The sequence below is a fragment of the Balaenoptera physalus genome (assembly GCF_965194825.1).
Source record: "Balaenoptera physalus genome assembly, chromosome: 3".
NCBI classification, from domain to species: domain Eukaryota; kingdom Metazoa; phylum Chordata; class Mammalia; order Artiodactyla; family Balaenopteridae; genus Balaenoptera; species Balaenoptera physalus.
In genome coordinates this window covers 161,108,714-161,130,919 of record NC_138890.1, presented here as the reverse complement: position 1 = coordinate 161,130,919, position 22,206 = coordinate 161,108,714, and the positions used below count along the sequence as shown (strand labels likewise).

The window sequence follows — 22,206 nt, the reverse complement described above, 5'->3', positions numbered from 1 at the left end:
AGTCCAGGGACTTCATAATTGATCATTTTGGGGGGATCTTTCACACAAAAAATATTATAGTAAAATACAAGTTTGGGTAGATAGATATACTTCCAACTTCTGTATTTCTATAGGGACAGAAGGCTACAGAATACAACAGTATAATACAAGTAACACAGTGCTTCTAAAATTCAGATATAATTTTCTTGAACTAGTAGTATGTGCTCTATTATTTCTTTGTTCAATGGTTTGAAAGATTTGAAAGGTTCTAATCTCTGTGCTACTTTCATAAACTGTAGTACAGTTTAAGTTAAAATAAGGCATGCTTTTAAAATACTCCCTGGGGCAAAAACACATCCTACATTAAAGTCCAAAATTACCTTATATCTTGGAAAGTATTAAAACCTAAAAAAGTGTCAGGGTTGGAATAAAGACATAGACATAGAGAATGGACTTGAGGACATGGGGTGAGGAGGGGGAAGCTGGGGCGAAGTGAGAGAAGCATTGACATATGTACACTACCAAATGTGAAATAGTTAGCTAGTGGGAAGCAACAGCATAGAACAGGGAGATCAGCTCTGTGCTTTGCGACCACCTAGAGGGGTGGGATGGGGAAGGTGGGAGGGAAGCTCAAGAGGGAGGAGATATACGTATGCATACGGCTGATTCACTTTGTTGTACAACAGAAACTAGCACAGCATTGTGAAGCAATTATACTCCAATAAAGATGTATAAAAAAATTTCATTTACAATAGCATAAAAGAGAATAAAATGTTTAATATATTTAACAAAAGAAGCACAAGCCTTGTATACCTAAAACTACACAACTTCATGGAAAGAAATTAAATATCTAAATAAATGAGAAGATATCCCATGTCTATGGGTTGGAAGACTTAATATTGTTAAGATGACAATGTTACCAAAAGTAGATTCAATGTAATCCCTATCAAAATTCCATTGGTGTTTTTTGCAGAAATGGAAAAAACTCATCCTAAATTCAAATGGAAATGCAATGAATCTCAAATAGTCAAAACAATCCTGAAAAAGAAGAACAAAATCAGAGGACTCACGCTTCCAATTTCAAAACTGACTACAAAGCTATAGTAATCAAGACCTTGTAGTACTGCCATAAAGACAGACATAGAGACCAGTGGAATAGAATTGAGAAATAAACCGTTACATTTACGGTGAATTGATTAAAAAAAAACATGTGTTCTTCAAAACTCTTAAATTATCAGATGCCCGTACCCTCCCTGCCATTTCAACGGATTCCTTATCTGATCATGCAGACATAAAGGTAAACTTTATCTCAAGTATAGCCTAGCAGACTATTAAAGCAATATTTCCAAATCTATCACAATAGCAGAAACATTTGAGATCTTCAGATGCAGCTCTGTAATTGGACTAAACTTTTTTTAAAAGCTGCAGAAAAGCTAGGAGATAGAAACTTAACTTCCACCAAAGAGATACATATGCATGGCTTCATAGCATTTTCATTTTTATCTGGTCTTCCAGCAGCAATAAGATCCATTCATAATTTAACTGTCATCAGAGCCCATGCAGGAAACAATGCTCTTTTGCATTCCTGCAAAGTACCTTTCACATAACAGGTACTTGATAAATAATGATTTGAACTACACTCAGCAGGAACCTGTCCTCTGTTACAGTTTCCTCATTATATTGACATGTATTAAGAAATTAAAACCAAAATGAACTAATCTATCTTGATCTCCTCATGCTCTCTGCTGAAGGTTGATTCTTTTTCTCCTGCTTCCTGACTTTCCATTCTTTTAATCCTAGAATTGCTCTAATCTCAATTTTCAACTGGATTCTGCCAGTTCATTTAAGTTTGTAAACATTCTCCTGGCCTCACTTGTGTTTCTGCCAAACCACAAATGCATGATCCAATATGTCATTATGTTCCTATTTGCACCCTGGAATGTCACCCCTTTGACCACCTGCCACACTCCTTCTTGATGCTTTTTAAATCCCAGATAAATACAACCATACATTGTCTAAAGACTCTGCTTTCAGATTCATAAACAATGCTGGTAAATAGTTGTAACCATCTTAAGTGACCCCAATAAGTATATAGGGTAACTCCTCTAAGTTCTCAAAGGAGGTTAGTAATCAATTTATTAATATCCATATTTCATCAGATGCCATAGACTAGCTAGCTATTCTAAGCTTATTTTGTCATTTTCTCTTGAGTGCTATTCCTCCACTCACAGCAGGAAAACAGCTTTTTCTGAAAAGCCACCATCTATTATCAACATATGAAAACCACATTTGAAAACTGCTCAACCTTCTTTGCTATTAATTATGTCTATCTATGCATACAAGACTCTGTGACATAAAAAAAGAACATGAATACGTATGAAACAAAAATATGAATCTTGAAGAATATCAGCAAATTTGCTCATGAAAAACACATATAAATTTGCATAAGAGTGTTAATTTAGATGAATAGGGTAATAAAGAAGAAAAACAGCTTTTTAAGTAGAAACCCAACCCAAAATCTAAAATAATTCATAAGGATGTCACAATAATATAATAATTGCAGACACTGTAGAAGTACAGAGAACAGTGGTTTACCAAAAAAATAAAAAATAAAGTATATGAATTTAACAGAAACCCTCTACCCAATATTTATCACATACCTTTAACAAACACTACATTTTTAGTAGGAAATGGATGAGTCAAGTACAATAAATTATGGAGTCATGATATTTATAAACACTGAAGGAAACTCTAAAGATAAATCCTTAGACTGAAAAAGCAAACACATATTCCTGTTCTTAAAATTATTTAAAAATCTGTTTTTAAATAAATTTTACCCCCTTAAGGCAGAGGGTAGAGTTGATGACTCCTGCAGCATTTACGTGATTCCGAGCAAGGAAGGAATTAAGGCAAAAGAGTGTAACCTACATTTTCACAATAGGAAAGCAAAACAAAGTGGCACAGAATGGCAAAATTAGTCAAATTTTTATTGCTTAGAATATGTGTCAGCTATTTGTTTTGTTCTGTTTTCCTTTTTTTTTTTGCTGTCGCTGTGAGTAGGAATATAAGAAGGTGATAACGTGTGGGCTGACAAGCCCATTAGAAAAAAAATACATGAAAGAAAAAAAAAAAAAGTCAACAGAGGTTAAAATCACTAAGGAGAGAATAAAAGCATATTTTTCTATCTAGAGCAAAAGACTCACTAATACAAACCACTACATTTGCAAGTCACCCTTTCCCATGTTGGGGTCATGATGGCTTACAGACTGTTTGCCTTCTCACTAGTCAAGCTTTGAGTCTCTGCCTTCCCATAAAGGATAGTGTGAGTCTATCAAGTATGACTGGATAAATGCTAGTAAGTGAAGACTGAGACTTGACCGGGAGGAGAAAGGAGATTCGTAGCTGAACAAAAACAACGTGTCTCGTGTCTCAGCCTCATCACTGACAGTAGTGACTTGGGGCACAGGTGCTCCCACACCCCCTAGAGGCTGTTTGAGGCATCATTTGCAACTATATTCTCAGGACAGACTGTGCATGTGCTATTTTATTTAGGAATGGGAGAAAAAATGCTAAATGGTCTCTTGAAGCCCTGTGGAAAAAAAACAGAATTTTAAATGGTTATAATCTACAGAGACATTAAGCACATTACAATACCAGCTGTGAGTTCTCATTTGAAGGACAAAAATAAATGATGGGAATATCAACTACTAGGGATCTGACAATGCCAAAGAAGTACAAAATAAATGTAAAGTTTCTCATGATTTCCAATATGTATCAAACTAAAAAACTGCATTTCACTATCAGTGGACTATGAAATCCGAACGAAAATGCCCCAAAAGACATCTTCTTAACAGCTCATAGTCAAATTTGAAAATATCCCTTATCTTAAAATCAATGCAACATAAACTTAGATATTCCTTCACCAAACCCAAACAGCCACAAGGAAAATCAGTATTTTCTGACAATGATTATTAAGTATTTTGTTAAAAATGATAAAACTTATAAATAATAAGACCTTCACTTTTAAAAGTAATATTACAAGGAAATAATAAAAAGTAATAAAACCAAGGGAAAAAAAATCTTCAAAATTCTGCAACAAGGTGAAAGTGACAGTCTACAGAATCTTCCATTTAATATGACTTACAATGGTCATTTTTGATGCAGTTCACTCGCTATTTTAAAAAGAATGTGCTATTTGAGCCCATTCATTTTTTCTTTTTTAAAATTAATTTTTATCGGAGTATAGTTGCTTTACAATGTTGTGTTAGTGAACCCATTCATTTTTAAAGACTGGAAATGTCTACAGAAGTGGAAAACATGTATCTAAAGAAGATAACCTAGAGACAAATATGAGCAGTAGGTGTTCTTGATAGCAAATTATCAATTAAATTACGATAAGGATTTTCAATCTGAAAGGCACATGAAATGTGATTTAGAACCCTGAAAATAAACAGAGATACACACATATACATAGTTAAAAATAATCTCTTCTACTAAAATCTGTAAGATTTACAAATGCACTTGACAGTCGGAATTAAGCCTAGGAATTAGTCTGGCAAATCTCCTTGCATCAAATATAATCTAGTCCCTCAAAAGGCAGCATAAAGATCATGAAGCAGAACAGATTTGTAGACAAATGATGATTTTATATTGGTGGATTAGGCTACACTTTTCTATCACAAAATGAATGAACAAAGGTACTGTATGCACAGACCCTCCTGGGGTAAGCCTAGACTCCCAGACTTTATGACATTATGGCTATAGTTCATTTATTATAGATATTTGGTTAAAACAATGGATTTCTTTGATGCCAAGATGAAAAGTTTACCTATCACAATTTAAAGAGAAGATGGTTGTGGAAAAAACTACATTTTAATCAGAAAACATATCATGCTTTCATTGTTGTTTTAAGGTAATATAATTTTTAAATGCTGTAACTTAAAAATTATCATCTGAACTCCAGCTTTTAATTTTAAATAAAACTGTGTTATTACCAGTATATTAGTTAATGATAAAAATAAGGTCATTATCAAAAAATGTATTTACAATATACGTTTTGCTGTATATGTTGTTAAAATAATAGAAATCCATCACTTGGCTGTTTTCCAAATCAAAATGTTTCTTATTTAATAGGTAAGGGGTCATAACTTTCCAGATAAATATTGAAGACGGTTGCTTAGCAAAAATTTTTCTATCTGCCACAGTTTGGTACTAGAGCAACTAAAGAATTAATGGCAGAATATCTTATTTGTTTGGGGGGAGCACAAAATACAGCACAGTGCTTAATATTTAGTGTTTTTAATAGTGAATTAAAATGCTCATGTCTCTGCTCTGCCACATCTCCCTGGCTAGATTCTTAGGACTAATGTTGCATTCTGTCATCTCTATGCTGTCTCCATTCCCCACCTCATTGAAAAGTATTCTCTGATCTGCTCTACCTGAGGGAATGGACTCTATCCTGTAAAGTCAAATCTTGTTCCACTTCTTTTAATTATAGGACTTTCAATGATCTCTCTAAAGTAACTCACATTTCACTGCCTTCAATTGCAAGTTACATTTCATTTCATCTTTATTTTCCCAAATAGATGGAGAGTCACTTGAAAGCAGGAGCTATGTGTTTTATTTCCTTGCATCTGGACAGCTTAGATCACTGTCTCATACACAGCACACAATGCCTTGAAGACTGAATGGCAGGAAAAAAACAATGTTAACTTAAGAGCTGACTATAGAATTTCTTTTAGAGGAAAGCATTCTAAGAAAGGAGAATAAGAATGGTCGTGAATAGCAATACAGTGTGAGGCTGGAGAACACACTGGACAGCCCCGTGTACCATGTCAGGGGAGGGGATAGGGCTGAGTCTGTGTGTGTGTGTGTGTGTGTGTGTGTGTGTGTGTGTGTGTGTGTGTGTGTATTTCAGGGTTTTTTTTCATTTTTAATTCAATACAATACATGAGTATATTCTTACTGAAAATATTCAAAGTACATTTCATAGACATTTCTTAAGAAATATTATATATCCTATCATATTATCATTATTGCTCTTCTATGAGAATATATGCTACTCAAATCATTATTTCTGTTTGATATTTAATCATATATTGTTTGTTTTATACTGTCTTTACTTTTTCAGAAATTTATTTTTATTTTATTTTATTTTCATTTGTTCGCTATAGCTCCAAATATTTTGTCAATAGAATTTTACTATAATTGACACATGGTTTTTGTATTTTCTGAGGCATTCAGTATTTTAAAATACCCTTCCCTAATTGTCATATGAGTGTCATCTTAAATAGGCAGAGATGTATTTTATTGTAGTTGTTTCTTTGAAATGTCACTAAAAGAAGGTCCATTGACTATTAGCTTGTAATCTTGCAAATGAGTACTTCAGCACTGATTATTCTCTTTACAATTTAAATTCATTGTCTGGAAATTTGTAAAATTATTTCTTATCTCTCAAGTTAGGGATACTATACATATTTTTGGATCTAAAACCCGTATATTCCTTCACTCAAGGTAATTCCTTCAGATATTTCATTATTATTTTTCCATCTATTTATTTATTTATTTCTTAGTTATCGTCATTGTGCCCTTTATAATTTGCAGCACTTTGTGCATGATTTCAATGTCTTTGTATTTTTATCTCTCTTCATAAAAATGAAATGGTAATAATTGCTTCCATATCTCCATTTGACAAAAGAGGAACCTGAAACACACTGTGAACAAGAACTTGGCTATGGCCTCACACATAGTTAGCAGAGGAACCTGGTTTCAGATGGAGGCAACTGGTTTCCTGAGTCGAACTCTGAAACATTCTTCTATGTTGCTTCCTTCTTCTTTTTACTTTTTTTTTTCATTTAACAAATTTTTATTTAAACTTTCCTCTGTGTCCGGCACTCTGGTAGCAGTTAGGAATATAGCAGCAAATAAGTCAGACAAAACTCCCTGTCCTCACAGAGCTTACAGTCTAAATGGGAGAGAGGTCACAGTGTGATAAGTGCTAGGATTAGGGAGGTGCAGGGTATCAAATAACCCCGTTTGTCATTTAAAGACATGGATCTGCTTTGGCGATCACTGTGGGGTATTGAGTGTTGGGTGTCTGAAGCGCTGGCCCACTTGCTTTTATGGGCATTGAATTTTTCCAGTTATGATTTCGAGTATGGATGGAGAAAGTGCTCCCAAGACTTTGGCAAAAAGGGGGGAGTGATTGGAGGGATGGTAGATGATGGGGACCAGGAGAGGCAGCTAAATGCCACAAGACTCAGAGGAGAAGGGAGGTGCCCAAGGACAACGACTCCACCTCCCAGCTCACCTTGTGAGGCTGTGATGGAGAAAGCAATGTTCTCTCGAGCTGTGTTGCCTCCTCTTTGATCTTTCTGGTTACTAATTCAGGTTTTAGCAGTGTCCATTTGAATTTTATCACCTTACCCGAATATTTAAATTGGTAATATTTTCATGCATCAACTCAAAAAGTCTTCCTTAGATATTTAAGTATGGTTTTCTCTTTCTAATATTAAGTACACCCCACTATACGTTAACTGCCTCTGTCCTTCAACCTGCATGACCCTGCAATGTTCTCTGATCATCCACTTAGGTTCTTTGAGCTCTGAATCCCAGGGATTCCTCCTATAGAGTAAGATTTGATGGGTAGATTTGGGTCGGTACCTAAATATCTTCTTGTGATTCTCAATGCCTCTGTGCTTTGGAGGGGATTTTCAGGATCCATCCATAGGTTAAGTTTATTTAGCTGTACATGTTATCTCAGTAAAGATTATTTTAGAAAAGAATGAGTTTGACATCAATTTTTAGGCTACAGTTTTCTTCATTCTGTTATCCCTTTCAGATAACTGCCAAGCTGGGCTTCTCTTTCCCTGAACTCTATTCATTCTACTTTTGGTAATAGTTTGTGCTTTGAGCACATGGTACTTTGAGGAGAAAGATTATAGCAGGCATGGAAGAGTAACAGAGAAAACAAAAGCCAGAGAAATAGAGAAAAAATGGTTGAATTGGTGAGTGGCATAAACAGTGACAATGTTGTATACTCCACTCGCATAATATAATCCTCAGAAATTTTGGAGAGGATCTTGATTTTGCTCAGTACATAGGATGGGATTCTGAACAAATTTTAATTAAAATTTAAGAACAAATATCTGTAACATATACATGAACAACCAGACAGCCAGCATTTTAATGATAATTAGATTGTTAATGAACTGTGCCCTTTCTTCCAAGCCCAGTTTATATCCCAACTATTTAATGAAACTTGCCAAATGGTTCTTGCGGTAGAAAACGTAATATGGATAAAACAGTAGTTTTTGACTAACCAATACTCTCCCTGATAACTGAGAGAAAAGCCTGAAATCTTCAAGGAAATTTCTGTTTAATGACATTAGAGAACTGCTGAAGCGAGGTAAGTAGGGGGATAAAATTCTAGAGAGGGCAAAAATGTGGGAAGGTGAACTGTGGATTACAATGTATTTGTTTATACTAGGAGCCAACAAGAGGCTGGAATTCTAAGCTGGGGACAGCGAAAACAGGAGAACTTTTTTATTTTTAACTGAGTCTTTTTATTTATTTATTTATTTTTGGTTTCGAGCTTTAAATGATCAGCTTTTTATGCCATGTCCTAGCCCTTCAATCATTCTTTTTTTTTTTTTTAACATTTTTATTAGCATATAATTGCTTTACAATGGTGTGTTAGTTTCTGCTTTATGACAAAGTGAATCAGTTATACCTATACATATATCCCCATATCTCTTCCCTCTTGTGTCTCCCTCCCTCCCACCCTCCTGGGCCCACAGTCATACTGGAAATTAAGGGGCCTTAAACACATGGCTGATTCTCTCTAAAGATATTTGTTAAATTGAAAGTTTAAATTGAAAGTTTAGCAGAGATCTAAAACTCTAAGTGGAAAAGAAGAGGTTTTTTTTTTTCCATCTCTTCCTGTTGAACAGACAATGATTAAGGAAGGGGACCAGGGTGAATGGCCCTAAATGGCCATGAATGGCCCCTGAACAGGCTCTCAGTTGAAAGCCCTAAAGGGCCATGCCTTAGGGACAGGGATAGTTCAGAGACAGGCTGAATCTAAAGAAAACTACAAATTAGCATTGATTTAGCCTTGACTTAGTTCAATCCTACCCTGATTGGATTAAAGTACAGGCATACCTCCTTTTATCTTGCTTTGCTCTACTGTGCTTCGTGGATATTGTGGGGTTTTTTTACAAATTGAAAGTTTGAGACAACCCTGTATCGAGCAAGTCTAATGCCACCATTTTCCCAACAGCATTTGCTCACTTTGTGTCTCTATGTCACATTTTGGTAATTTTCACAATACATCAAACGTTTTCATTATTATTAATATAACTTGTTTTGGTGACCTGTGATCAGTGATCTTTGATGTTACTATTGCAAAAACATTATGACTCACTGAAAGCCCAGAAGATGGTTAGCAGTTTTTAGCAATAGAGTATTTTTTAATTAAAGTATGTACATTTTTTAGACATAATGCTATTTCACACTTAATAGACTACAGTATAGTGTAAACAAAACTTTTATATGCACTGGAAAGCATAAAAAAATTCATGTGACTCACTTTATTATGATAATTGCTTTATCGTGGCGGTTTGGAACTGAACCCAAGATGTCTCTGAGGTTCACCTGTAATGATGCTCCTCTCTAATTGCTCATCCAAGAAAATAGCAAACACTCTCTGAAGAAATGTATTACGACTTGAGACTCTTCTAGGTTTAGACACTATGTGTGACACCCAACTAAAAATTGCTAGAGATATTAAGAAACAAGACCATTATATCCCAGTCCGGTCTCCCCAGTCCCCTTGATGAAAGACAAAAAGAAAATGTATCACTTTATTAAGAAAGTAGAGTTAGCTGACAGTGATTGTAAAATCATTAAGATTAATATGTTCAAGAAAATAGAGGGAGAAAAAAAAGATAGAAAACATAAAAGAAATTATAGAGAATTTCACAAGATCTATATCTCTATAAAAGGAAAAAAAGAAAAAAGAAAAAAAAAACAGCTATCAACCAAAGCAGTGAGCGGACCACATTTTCTTTGAGTGCATGTATTTGATTTGATAGGACACTTGCTTCCTTGAGCAGAATATTAGTTAAATGCTGGTGTTTTCTACCAGTATATTCCTAACCTATGTCACAGTGAATAATAAACAAAAATAGGCCCCAAATAAAGAAACTTTTATATATGTAGGATGGAACACTTAAGAAGACATTTGTTCTCTAATGTTCAGATAAATTAGCAGATTCCAAATTAATGAGGGATAAAACATAGGGCAGGAAAGACCTAACAAAGATGGCGAAGAACTGAAACAACATGAAACACTACCTTAAATTTAAGTATTTATCAAGCAGATCTGGGCTGTGAATAGGAGAATCCCACCAGGGTATAGATGGAGGAAAATCTTCTTAGTTGATATGAGGACATTAGCTATGATTCCAGGCATAAACACTATTAAGGTATATGTCTCTGGGATTCAGCTTTTATTGTGGTCAAGGGTAGGGGCCTAGAGTTTCTCAAGCTCACTCTACAGATGAACTTAAAACATAAGAACAGGAATTTAAAGTTGGGGAGGAAAAAAAAAAAAGCCCAAATGATCAGTTACTGAAATCACCCAAAAATCTCTAGAACAAAAGGGAATGGGAGAGCTGGCTTTCTATCTACTAGTGGCTGACAATGTGTTTAGTCAAGACAGCCATCTTTGAAATGGATCCCTGTCAATCAATCAAATTTTAGTCACGCAGTTACATTACAAAAAAATAAAAAAGAAAAGAAAAGCCAGCTGTCAGGGTTTACACTACCTGTATATCTTTATAATATCATCTTCATAATAATTAGAGGAAACAATTAACAGATTATTCCTTGAGCTAACATTCTGTTCAAGAAAGCAAGAGTCCTATCTATCAAAGCAAATACATCCATTCAGAGAAAAGGTACTCCAAACACTCATTGCTTTAGTTGATAGCCATTTCTTCCTTTCATAGAGATGTAAATCTTTACCATCTTTATAATATCTTGATACGTTAGGATATGCCCTCTTTTCTTCTCTTTCCTCTAACTATACACATCCTTTTTCTTCTTTTCCTACATCCTTGCTTTTCTCAACCCTTTACCATTTGCATTTTATTAACAGATTATTAAATTCAGTTTATGATAAAAATTATATTTAACTTATAGATTAATTTGGAAATTTGAGTGTTGATTTACTAATGGGGTAAAGATATTATTTGTGTTTTTTATATTTTCAGTAACATTGCCTTTCAAAATGGTGAACTTGAACATTATTTATTGGAAATTTTTTCTCTGATGATCTTAGAAGAGTTTTTTGTTAATTTGTTTGATTTGTTTTTACCATTTTAAATTTATCTGATTTGCTATCTATTCATATTTTTTACATATAGAAAATCTAGCCATTTGGGGCATTTATTTGTATTCCAAAATTTGGCAATCTATCCAATTGTTTCTTAAGATGTTTCTGTAGATTCTTTTAAATTTTCACAAAAAGACAATTGCATCTCATTTGTTAACAATGATAATCTTATGTTTTGTTTCTATGTATTATTGTTCTTTTGTTCTATTTTTGTTTTGTTTTATCTTTTTTGGACTGAGGAGAACATTCAGTACACTGCTGATTAATTGTAGTAATTGAAATATCCTGAGACTAGCAGAATTGTCCAGCTGAACCCAACAGAAATTGCTTATGCTTAGAAATGTGAGCTAAATAAATGAACAAATGTGCTTTATTTTAAGAAAACTGGTTTTGGAATTGTTTTCTTGGTCAGCAATAGTTGTTTTTTTTAAGCAATAGCTAAATATTTCTAACTTTTTATGTAAGATTTCCTATCACATTTTGAATTTGGCATATCTCTTGTAAGCAGTATATAAGGGTCTATTTTTAAAATAAAATATGTTTAAAAATGATATTTAATCTGTGACTATGGTATATTTGAACTACTTTCTACTTCAAATAAAATTGTCATTGCTTCTATTTTGCATCTTTTATTCTACTTTCTGACCTCTGTTCTACTGATGAAATAAGTTTTATTATTTAACTTTTCAAAAATCTCTCTTTGCTTTGGAAATTACAGACTCTTATTCTATTAACTCTCCATTATTCTAGTGTTAACTCTTCAAGTTTTAACATTTGTAATGAAATGTTAATTGAAAGGCTTTTTTGTCTATTATTTCTTGCAGAGATCCTGAAGGCAAAGATTAATACAATATTTGCCAAAATGTCAGTAGCTAAAAATTAAAAAGTTTCTTTTCTTATACATCGGAAAAAAGTCTTTAATAACTGTCCTCCCTTAATTCCTGATAGCTTACCACTGTTAACTACATATAGAGAATGTTGACTATAAGAAATTCTTTTCCTTTAGCAGTTTGAGCGTATAACTGTTATCAACTTCTGTCATCTTTTTTCTTTTTTAACAGGAATCTACTTTAGATCTAATTATTATTGTTTTTTAAATATTCTGCCTTTTCTTCTTGATTAAACTTTTTTCTCTTTATCTTTGAGGTTTAGCACTTTTAAATTGGCATATTCAAGTATAGATTTGATTTTCTGCTTGCCTTTGGGTGTTCTTTTTTTTTTTTATAATAGCCAATTTTTTAAATTAATTAATTAATTTATTTATTTTTGGTTGCATTGGGTCTCTGTTGCTGCACGCAGATTTTCTCTAGTTGTGGCGAGTGGGGGCTACTCTTCATTGCAGTGCATGGGCTTCTCATTGCAGTGGCTTCTCTTGTTGTGGAGCATGGGCTCTAGGCACGTGGGCTTCAGCAGTTGTGGCACGCGGGCTCAGTAGTTGTGGCGCACAGGCTTAGTTGCTCTGCGGCATGTGGGATCTTCCCGGACCAGGGCTCGAACCCGTGTCCCCTGCATTGTCAGGTGATTCTTAACCACTGCACAACCAGGGAAGTCCCTGGTGTTCATGTTAATTGTGAGGGTCCACATATCTTCAACTTTGAAAAATTGTCATGCAATTTTATCTACATATATTGCTTGTTGCTATAATTTCTTTCTAATTCTTCCAAATATTTTATATTCCATATCTGTTAAGTGTTCTCACAATTTTTAAAAATTTTGATGTATCTGAACTTCGTTTGCTTGAATTAATGGATTTTATGTTTGACTTGTTAAATCTCTCTGTGTCCAGTCTAGAAGTAATGCATTTTTTTATTGTTCTCTCTTTGTATCTGTGTGTGTGTGTATATACAACATATACATATATATACAAATATACATATATACATCATATATGTATATATACATATATGTTTACACATAATTAAATTTTAAATGTATGGATAATTTATATCTATATAGTCTATATGTATAAATCTATGTAATTTCTAGATATAGTTCTATACACATTTCTATATATTTAATACCTATATTTTAATATTTATCTTATGTATATATGACATATATACATACATGTATATAAACAAAATTTCAAATTTTAATTTCTGTATACGTTTATATATAATTATGTATATAACACTAAACATCTATATATTTTCATGTCACTTTATATACTTTTCTATCTATGCAAAAACTAGTTTTATTTTAATAAGGATTTTTAAATTATTTTTATATAAATATTTTCTTTCATTGTTGTCTCATTTCATGTAATCACTTCTAGGTCTTTTTAAAAAAATGTTCTTTTTTTTTATTTTGAAAATGCTAAACATGCTAATATTCAAGTATTTTTCTGTTCATTTATGTATTTTGCATGATTCAGAGTGAATTCATTTTCTGATTTATTTCTTATTATTTATTGACTATCTTTTAATTCTTTGACTTTCAGATTTATCATACACAACAATAAGCATTTCTCTCTGTCTAATTATGGAAACAGCTTTTTGTCTCTACTCACTCTTTGCCATAAAGCAGTTTTGGAGATGCCACTAAACCCATGGCTTCCTGATTACTCATCCTGGCTTGGAGTCTCTGTCTGGTTTCTATTGTTCCCTGAATATTCATGTTCATGTAAGCAGGGGGCACAGAAGAACAATGGTTTTAATTTTTTCTTCTAGATTTCTTTATGTTCTGGGGGCATGTAAATGTTTCCTAACTCACAGGATGCAATGACCAAGCTGCAGGATCCAGTAGGCCTGGACTTGCTGACTCTTACTCTTTGTAGTTTGTTCTGGTTGTTGGTCAGAGAGGTGTTTATGTACCCATGAATATATGTATATATTCATTTTGGTATGACTATTCCATTTTAAATTTCATCTTTGTAACTTATTATCCATAACTGCCTTCTGTTTAGAGAAAAGTCCATCTTGACTCTAATATCTTTATACAGCCTCATTAATTCCCCCAATGCTACAAAGTAGATATTTCAAACCAAAACTTAATGGATGTAAAAACTGAGGTTGAGAGAAGTTTGGTGGCTTGTCTTATCTAGCATAAACAAGGCTGTTTGCTCAAGCATGTGTTTTCACCTGTGTGCTAGTATCTTTTTTTCTTAAAATTGCTGCTTTTTCTATCTGAAAGAAATTATTTGCGTTATGTATAATTTCATCAATTCCCAAAAATGTTTAAAATAAATTAAATAAATTTAAAAATAAATTAAAACATCTTTACTCCCATACAACTGCCCACAGGCATCACATACTTGAGATGGCATAGCTGATTTAAAGCATTCATATATACGGTTAAAATAAATGTTAAAAAATTTACATCAGCATTATAAACACTTTCAAAAGTGTGTACATATTTGAGGGGAATTTTTTTGAATGTGAGTTCCCAGCACTGGTAATATTGTCATACAACTAAAATGAGACCTTTTGAATATATTCATTAGTTAAATTGAGAAATTCCAGGCATAATCATCTTGAATGAAGGACTTTTAGTCACTAATGTGGGTTTCAACAACAGTAAAATTCTCTTGTTTTTCTAAAATACTTCGGGAGTTATTTACATTAAATAGCTAGATTACAGCACATCTTCAAATCTAAGTCAATTTTTATAATATCATCAAATTAAAATTACTTTTAAAATGTAAATAAAATTTTTATTGGAATGGAAAAAATTCAACTGAAATATAAGTATTATTTCTAAATATGTGTTTCTAAATATAGTAAATTTCAATCTACTAAAGCAGAAAGTTGAATGCTCTCCAAATGATGCAATTATTTGAATATGGGAAAATATGAATTTATTGTCAGATATTTAGCATATTTAATTATAATATTTAAATACATTTGGGATTGTAGGGTAGGATGTTCAGATGTAAATAAATGTTCAACAGTCAATTACATACAATTTGTCATACACAAACATGGATAAATATATATTGCCATAAGTACAGCTGACCACAGGGATAGTTAAAATGAGAGAGACAAACAAGCTTGGTATTTTTATATGAATTTTGTTATGGCCACATGCACAATTTAGTATCCCTGTTATGATTATTTAAGGAGGCTTAGGGATAATGGAAAAAATGTTTAGTGGGTTGTCATTTAGTGATTTTATTTTTGCTTGAATTTGAAAATGCTTCTCCATGAAGGGTACAGAGAAGGAATTAACTATTTACTTCAAAATGTATGTGCTATTGTTTCTATCATGTGATTCTGAGGCACATCTTAAATCCTAAATAACAGTATATTCAGATATATGTGATCGAAAACTAGTTTTGAGAAGAAGAAAGTTGATGCCAGTCAGAACACTGTACATATTGAGTGGCTTGATGTTTCCCTTCCATATGGAAGAATGACTTTTACACAACTTTGAGGAATCTACCAAATAAGGAATCTAAATCATGGTGAATCTTCTCTAGTTATTATGTTCTTTTTTCCCTACGCAATAAGAAGGTTAAACAAAAATAATTCAAAACTTTCCACAATGCTCTGTAATTATGCATATGTATCTACCCATATTTTGGAAAAATATTCATAATAACAAGGGGAAATATAATTTGTACAGCACATCTTGATAGCCTTGCTAAAGCAAGATGATTTCAAACATTGCAGTTCCTTTTCTAATGGTCCCTAGGACATATTTTTCATTTTTCCTAATTTAAATTTTTTCCACCTCCTAGCAGTTGCAGCAGCTCTCATAAACATGTTTGTCAGCTAAGATTTCTCTTAAAATTTGCCCAAGAGCATATTACACGTACATTTCTTGTTTAAAGGGATGCTTCTGAATAAACTCATTGAAAGTTATTTGTACATATGGCTCAATTTTAAACACAAGCTATTCACGGATCATAACACATTAACATCAAACTGACTTTGAATGTTGATTTGCAAGCTGTTCATGAGTATATAAGAATAAAGCAAAGCTGCTCAGGCCTACTCCATATCAAGTCAAAGCAGATACCACATAGATCAAAAAATATATGTATTCATGTTCACCTTCATTGTCCTTCAGAGTGAAGTTTGGGTTTATAGACAGATGTTCATCAAGAAAGAAGTTAAACTTTTGTCCATTGGCAAAATCATCCTTATCAGTGGCACTGATGGTATGAATAACCTAAAGAAAAGACAAAATTAAATACTAAATTTAATTTGGCTTCTTCCCTTGATTTTAATTATATTATAACATTTTCAGTATCCAACTTGAGTGTTTTCAAATTCTTATTCTAGTAAAAGTATCAGCTAATTTGCTCTCCCTTGCATTAGACTTTAAGAAATGTATTATGACACACCATATAATCATTCACACTTTATTTTCTAGCATGGCACAAACATTTAATTTTTTTTTTTCCTTTATTACCCACAGTACCTTGGGGCCAATTAGTTGTAAGGTTTTGTGTGAACACCTGTTTGGGGAGATGTGAAATATGGTTTGTACAAATACCGATATCCCAGTGTTGATGTAGGACAGCCTTTCTGTACATGCTGGTCTCAGTCAGCAAATGCAAAAGCTCTAGAGTCATAATTTTTGCTTTAGGAGACCTCTGAAATCATGATCCAGCCCCTGCATTTTAGAGACGAGGATTCTGAGTCCCAAAAGGAGTGTGATGTGCCTCAAATCTGTAAAAATGTGGCAGAGGTAAAACTAGACCGCCCAGAGCTTTATGAAATTTTTTCATCCCTAGTGGTTGAGAGAAAGTAATACCCAAATTTGGACTTTACGCACATTAAGGAACAGAGAAAGTTAGAATATATAAAAAAAAAATAATCCCAGGTAGCCTAAGAGCAGCATACACATTCCAATCGTTACAGTCATTACAATCTTTAAAAGTAATATTGAAACAAACAAGCAAGATGATGTTTTCCTTTTGAAAAAAAATTAGTATCCTAATGCTCAAGTGTCCTCTTTCCAGCTTTTCCTTAGAGAAATTGAAAACAGAGGGAAAGTAGAGCCAGAAAAATAGTATTCCCTGCATATGAAATATAGTACATGCATTTCAAAAATTGATACGATTTCTAAGAACATTTTACTCAGTTTTACCGTATTTCAATATTTTACAGGTGAGATAATCCACCAAAATGCATCATAGTTAAAACCTAAATTCCTCTCCAGGTACTGAGACTGTTAGCTTGTGAGGGAGATGAGGAGGAATATAAAGGCACTGAGAATGAGTGGTCAGGGAGAGTAGGAGAAGAAGAGCATGTGTCTTCATGAAGTGAAAGTGAAGAAAGCTTCAGGGTATAGAAGTGATCAATTTCCTCCATATATTCCCGTGGCTCATTCCTTATACCCTTTCCCATCACCATTCAGAATTTACTTTCTCAGCAGGAGATCCTGGGTGAAAGCCCCTCTCCCTACATATTCCAAGAAGTTTCTATCATTCTTCTCTTCATTATTTCCCTCCATATTATTTATCTATGAACTGAAAATTTACAAGTTGCTTTTTTTTTTTTTTTCATTGAAAGCACAACTAGCATCTGGACAGATACATATATTTTTTCTTGCTATCGCCTTTTGACTATAAATAGAATAAACTGATGGATAATCAGAAGCAATCTTTATGATTTTTCTCAAGCGCAGGAAAAGCTCCATAGCGTTTAGAGTGTGCAAAATCTGAAGAGCACAACTACATTTTCTGCACGTTAGTTACTTAGTATCAAATTGAAATAAAATATCAAATTTTCAAGGTTGTTTTCAGGGTTAGATAAAAGAAATACTGTCAGCCCTCCATGTCTGTGGTTCTAAATCTGTGGTTTCAACCACCACGGGCCAAAAATATTTTTAAAAATTCCAGAAAGTTCCAAAAAGTAAAACTTGATGCCATGCAGTGGCAACTATTTAGATGGCATTTACATTGTATTTACAACAATTTACATAGTATTCACATTGTATTAGGTATTATAAGATATTATAAGAGATGATTTAAAGTATATGGGAGGATGTGTGTAGGTTATATGCAAACACTACACCATTTGGTATAAGGGATTTGAGCACTTGTGGATTCCGTTATCTTGAGGGGGGCGGGGTCCTGGAACCAATTCCCCACAGATTCTAAGGGACGGCGGTATAAATTTTTCTTTGGGAAAATACATGTCTTCTCACTCTTATTCTTCACTCATTGTGATTCTCCAATTTACAATCCTATTTCCTCAATGATACCTCATAACATACTGACACATTTGCAAGTTCACTTCTTATCCTAGAATGTAACTCTGGAGGGGATTGGTAAAGAACAATTAATTTAAATAAACTGAGCTATTTATGTTTTCTGTTATCAATGCTTTGGAACAATTTTCTTTTCTTCTCATTTCAAAGTTAATTTATCACTTGTTTTAAATTTTCTTAAATTTTTACAAACATGAGCTTATTCAATTTGTTAAACACTGATATAATTCATATTATATTATGTTTACTATTTTTTTGTTATCTCTAAAATATAAATATCCCTTCCATTTTTATACAGGCAATTTCAAATCTCAATTTACCAGGAAGCTCACTTATGGCAAATTTTTCTTCCTCAGAAAGGGTTCTCAGTCTCATCTACATAGTAAATGATAAGTTGGTTACCACATTTTGTTTAAGAGTGAACGATTCATCTTGAACTTTTGTAGAACTGTTGGACATGCATCTGTACTTAAATATTTTTCCGTAATATTTCTGAGAGATGCTTCTAAAAACCTAGTATGTTGGTCTTTTTTTTTTAATCTAGAGCTCCTAGATATTCTCTTGATGAGAGAAGGTATATTCAATTTCTTTTTTGGTTGTTTTACTAATCACCTTTTCTCTTTCATTAGGAAATGGGATTTCCATTTGTTTCCTCAGACTTTTAATAGAGAACATACCTAAGAAGTTAACATGTTCATGACTTTTAGAAGATTTAAACTTCTGGCAGATATCAGATAATTGTCATGTTTCCATTCATCAATATTTTCTACCATTTTTTCAGACTTAGTGATTTATCTACACTGTGCTACCTGCGCTCTCTGTGCAGCTAGTTGGTGATGTATGATCCATAAAAAATGTATTTTCTGACTCTCTTTCCTTCTAACTGGACTCCAATGTTTTCTATCACTTTCACATTATGCAATAAGTACACAAAGTATTTGATTATTTTGAAAGATCTGAGATTTACTCTAACAAAGGGAGAGAAAACTCAAATTGATGGATGGTATTTACAAATAATTACTAGCAGAATTTTTTGATAATGCCCATGAATGATGATTCACTTTTGGTAGAAAATAATTAAAACCAATTTTATATTCCTTTTATTAAATAAATGTAACCCCTTGTTTAAATGTGTTTAAAACATATTTAAAATCTATCACTTCTAGAGTGCTTTAATTAGGAAAAATAGTGTCAGAAATTTATACAAATAACATAGTCTTCTATTTGATAAATGAGCTAACCCTAACTAAAACAAATTAAAAAGGAAATTCTATGGAATGCATTGCATCTTCTTTTAATGAATAGAGTTTGCCTTATAATATGATCTCAAATGATCATTTCATTTGAGAATAATACCAACTTTTGTTAGTTAGCTGAGGTTTATCTTTGATAAGATGTAAAATCTCTACTGATCTAGTTAACTTTTTCCATACAAAGTTGTACTGTTAATAATATCAGTAATACCATGGATATCATGGGGGCAGAGGCTGGTGTTATGTAATAAAATGTTTTCTTTTATATGTTATGTTTTCTAAGTTTACTTCTAAAAAGAAAAAATACAGAGGGAAAAGTCAATATGAATAAGACAGAAAGCATTCCCTTTGTTATTTCTCAAAGTTTCTAGGTGTAGGCACATCTCAACTATTTTGAATTCACTCTTCTTTGGGAACTGATTTCAAATTTCATGCATGCATGATTTTCTTTTTAGTATTTTTTATGCAAGTTACTTAAAAGATTTTTTTCAGAACAGGAAAATATATTAACTCAGAGAAATATATTGTTGAAGTTTATATTGATACCTGAATCGACCTGAACTCTGTTCTTACATGTGGTTTGAACCTCTGCTTTCAGAAAAAACCAGTCTCTTTGCTGTAGCCACATGCTGTTACATTTAAATGCACAACATCCATAACAGAAGGGTCTGTAATTCTAAAAGCTATTGTCATAGAAAGAGGAACTGTCGCAATACAAATACACTTCAGAAAAGCTATTTCACAAATCATTATTTAAATAGTTTCCTATTCCATCCCTGCATCAAAATATACAGTTTCTCCAGAAATGCTACAACCATAAGAGTAAATGAACCAAAGACCTCAAAATTAAATAATAGAAAGATTCAGACAATTTTCCACTGTAATGGGTTAATCATACAATTGACTACATGAATGGGTAATGATTTCTTTAAATTCAGGTGTAATAAGCAATACTTTTAAAATGATGTTTTTATTCCCTCAATGAAATGTCTAAATTCATTTTGGTGAAAGAGTTGGAAACAAAAGCTCAGATAACATAAAGAATCCAGTTTTCTTACAGTGACATCGAAAATCATGCAATACTAAAGACAGCAATGATGCTTAAATGTGAATATAGTTTACAAAGAATAAGCAGTAATCACATAACTTAAAGTATATTAGAACTTTGGGGGGCTCGGTCTAGCAATTACTTCTTGAAAATAGTAACAGTTATATGAAAATAAGATAAATACTATATAAATGGTTAATGGGGCTCACAAAAGAAATGGTTTGTCACGGATTTAACCCTCTCTAAAAAATGGAATAACTTTTCACCTGAGGAGAACAGGACAACCCACACTTAAAGGAATTTAAGACTTATCTAGTCATATACTCATAGAATCTCAGGCTTGGAAGGGCCCCGAAATTCTGACAATTTTCTTCATTTTAGAGATGAAGAGACCACTTGTCAACATCACATTAAATTACTTCTTAGGAAGACTACAGAGTTTAGGTGGTCAGTGTAGAGGGTAAAACAGAAGGACCCAGGCTAACAATGTGACATTAAGAGGAAAGCATGGCCAGTGAGAATGCCTGAAGGGACTTCCTCATGAGCAAAAAGTGGACAACATGCGAGGTCAATGGAAAAAGTCAAGGTCACATGCCAATATGAAGAGAGTGCAAGCCAGAAAACTGAGACTAGCATTTTTGATTACAGAGAAGATGTTTACATCCACAGGGGAAGGATCAGCTGATCCAAGAGCAAGGGCTGAGTATCATTGGCTCAGAAATCCAGCAGTTTCACCTATACCTACAAAACTGGTACATGTGAGTTGCTCCTAATACAAGATCACACTTTATCTTTGAAGTAAAAATTATTAATTAATTAATTAGTTAATTAAAACAAAATTTTTAAAAGAAATAGTCTAAAAAGAAAACATCTAAAAAAAGCTGATGATTTTTGACTCTTTATGTCACATTTCAAATTATCTAAGTTTAAATTCTCTGAATAACCTAGGAACCAAAGAAACAAAGATTCAGTGAGGGAAAGGTCCTAAGTTTACTAAAAGTTGTTATTTATAGATTAGGTAATTGATACCTAAGAAAAGCAATATTTATTTCTAGATATTTTATTTTCTTAAAGTGATATTAAATGGTATAGTGTTTTAAGTTTCATTTTCTAATTGTTTCTAATATAAAGAAAAAGAAGAAATACATTTATATTGACCTTATATTTAGCACAAGTATCAATTTTATTCACAAATTCAACTACTGTATAGTAGTATTACCACTATTATTAGTAGTATTGTTATTATTAATGAATGTTTAATTTTATCAAAACCTTTGACTTCACCCATCAAAATGAATTTTAATTTTTCTCCTTTTCATTTTAAAGTAATTATTTTTTCTGGATTTGCTTTGACAATATTTTATTTA

General features: G+C 32.7%; 1 protein-coding gene across 8 annotated transcripts in view; it reads right to left on the bottom strand.

Moving 5' to 3' along the window:
* Positions 1–22,206, bottom strand: part of CDH18 (cadherin 18) — a 988,723-nt gene that overhangs the window by 13,243 nt on the left and 953,274 nt on the right. For all 8 annotated transcript variants that reach the window (XM_082453751.1, XM_082453750.1, XM_082453747.1 and 5 more), the window contains one exon: positions 16,372–16,489. In XM_082453751.1, coding sequence (XP_082309877.1) covers positions 16,372–16,489 — 118 coding nt within the window. The remainder of the gene's footprint in view (positions 1–16,371; positions 16,490–22,206) is intronic.